The sequence below is a fragment of the Teleopsis dalmanni genome, chromosome 1 (genome assembly GCF_002237135.1).
Source record: "Teleopsis dalmanni isolate 2A chromosome 1, ASM223713v2, whole genome shotgun sequence".
Taxonomy (NCBI): Eukaryota; Metazoa; Arthropoda; class Insecta; order Diptera; family Diopsidae; genus Teleopsis; species Teleopsis dalmanni.
In genome coordinates this window covers 220,843,020-220,843,669 of record NC_051846.1, presented here as the reverse complement: position 1 = coordinate 220,843,669, position 650 = coordinate 220,843,020, and the positions used below count along the sequence as shown (strand labels likewise).

General features: G+C 37.2%; 1 protein-coding gene across 1 annotated transcript in view; it reads left to right on the top strand.

Moving 5' to 3' along the window:
* LOC119667418 overlaps positions 1-315 on the top strand; it is a 2,271-nt gene extending 1,956 nt beyond the window's left edge. The window contains exon 6 of the mRNA XM_038076706.1: positions 291-315. Coding sequence (XP_037932634.1) covers positions 291-315 — 25 coding nt within the window. The remainder of the gene's footprint in view (positions 1-290) is intronic.
* Positions 316-650: the final 335 nt, after the last annotated feature.

The window sequence follows — 650 nt, the reverse complement described above, 5'->3', positions numbered from 1 at the left end:
ACTACTTTAACATAATGTTGGAAACGATAATTCGAGCATCAGATTTAAACCGTACTGGCACAATATTCTACAAAAGTATAATGTTGCTTGCGTATTCCGACGACATTGATATCATTGGTCTGAACACCCGCGTCGTCAGTGCGGCATTTTCTAACTTACAAAAACAATCGCACAACACAAATGTGTGTGCACGAAGATCTCACAACACAAATGTGTGTGATCACTTTACTATAAAATTAAATTTTTGAATTGGTAAATTTTCGCACTATAATGTCTTCTATCCAAATCAGATTTATTTATGAGCGAATGGGCTAGTTTGTTAAATATGATTACTAAAAAGAAAGGTATGTGGCGACCATGCGGGAATTATCGTCGACTTAACGCGCAAACGTTACTACACCGATATCCCGCACATCCAAGACTTTGCACACACATTCAATAGCAAATCGATCTACTGTATTATAGACATCAAAAAAGAATATTTCAATACAACGATAGCTGCAGAGGACTGGAAAAACTCTGCAGCACCGTTCGGTCTTTATGAATTCAACATGACGACATTTTGTCTACGCAATGCGGCACAGACGTTCCAAAGTAATATAGATCATGTTCTTTCATATCTGGACTTCGTCGTCTGTTATATTAACGAT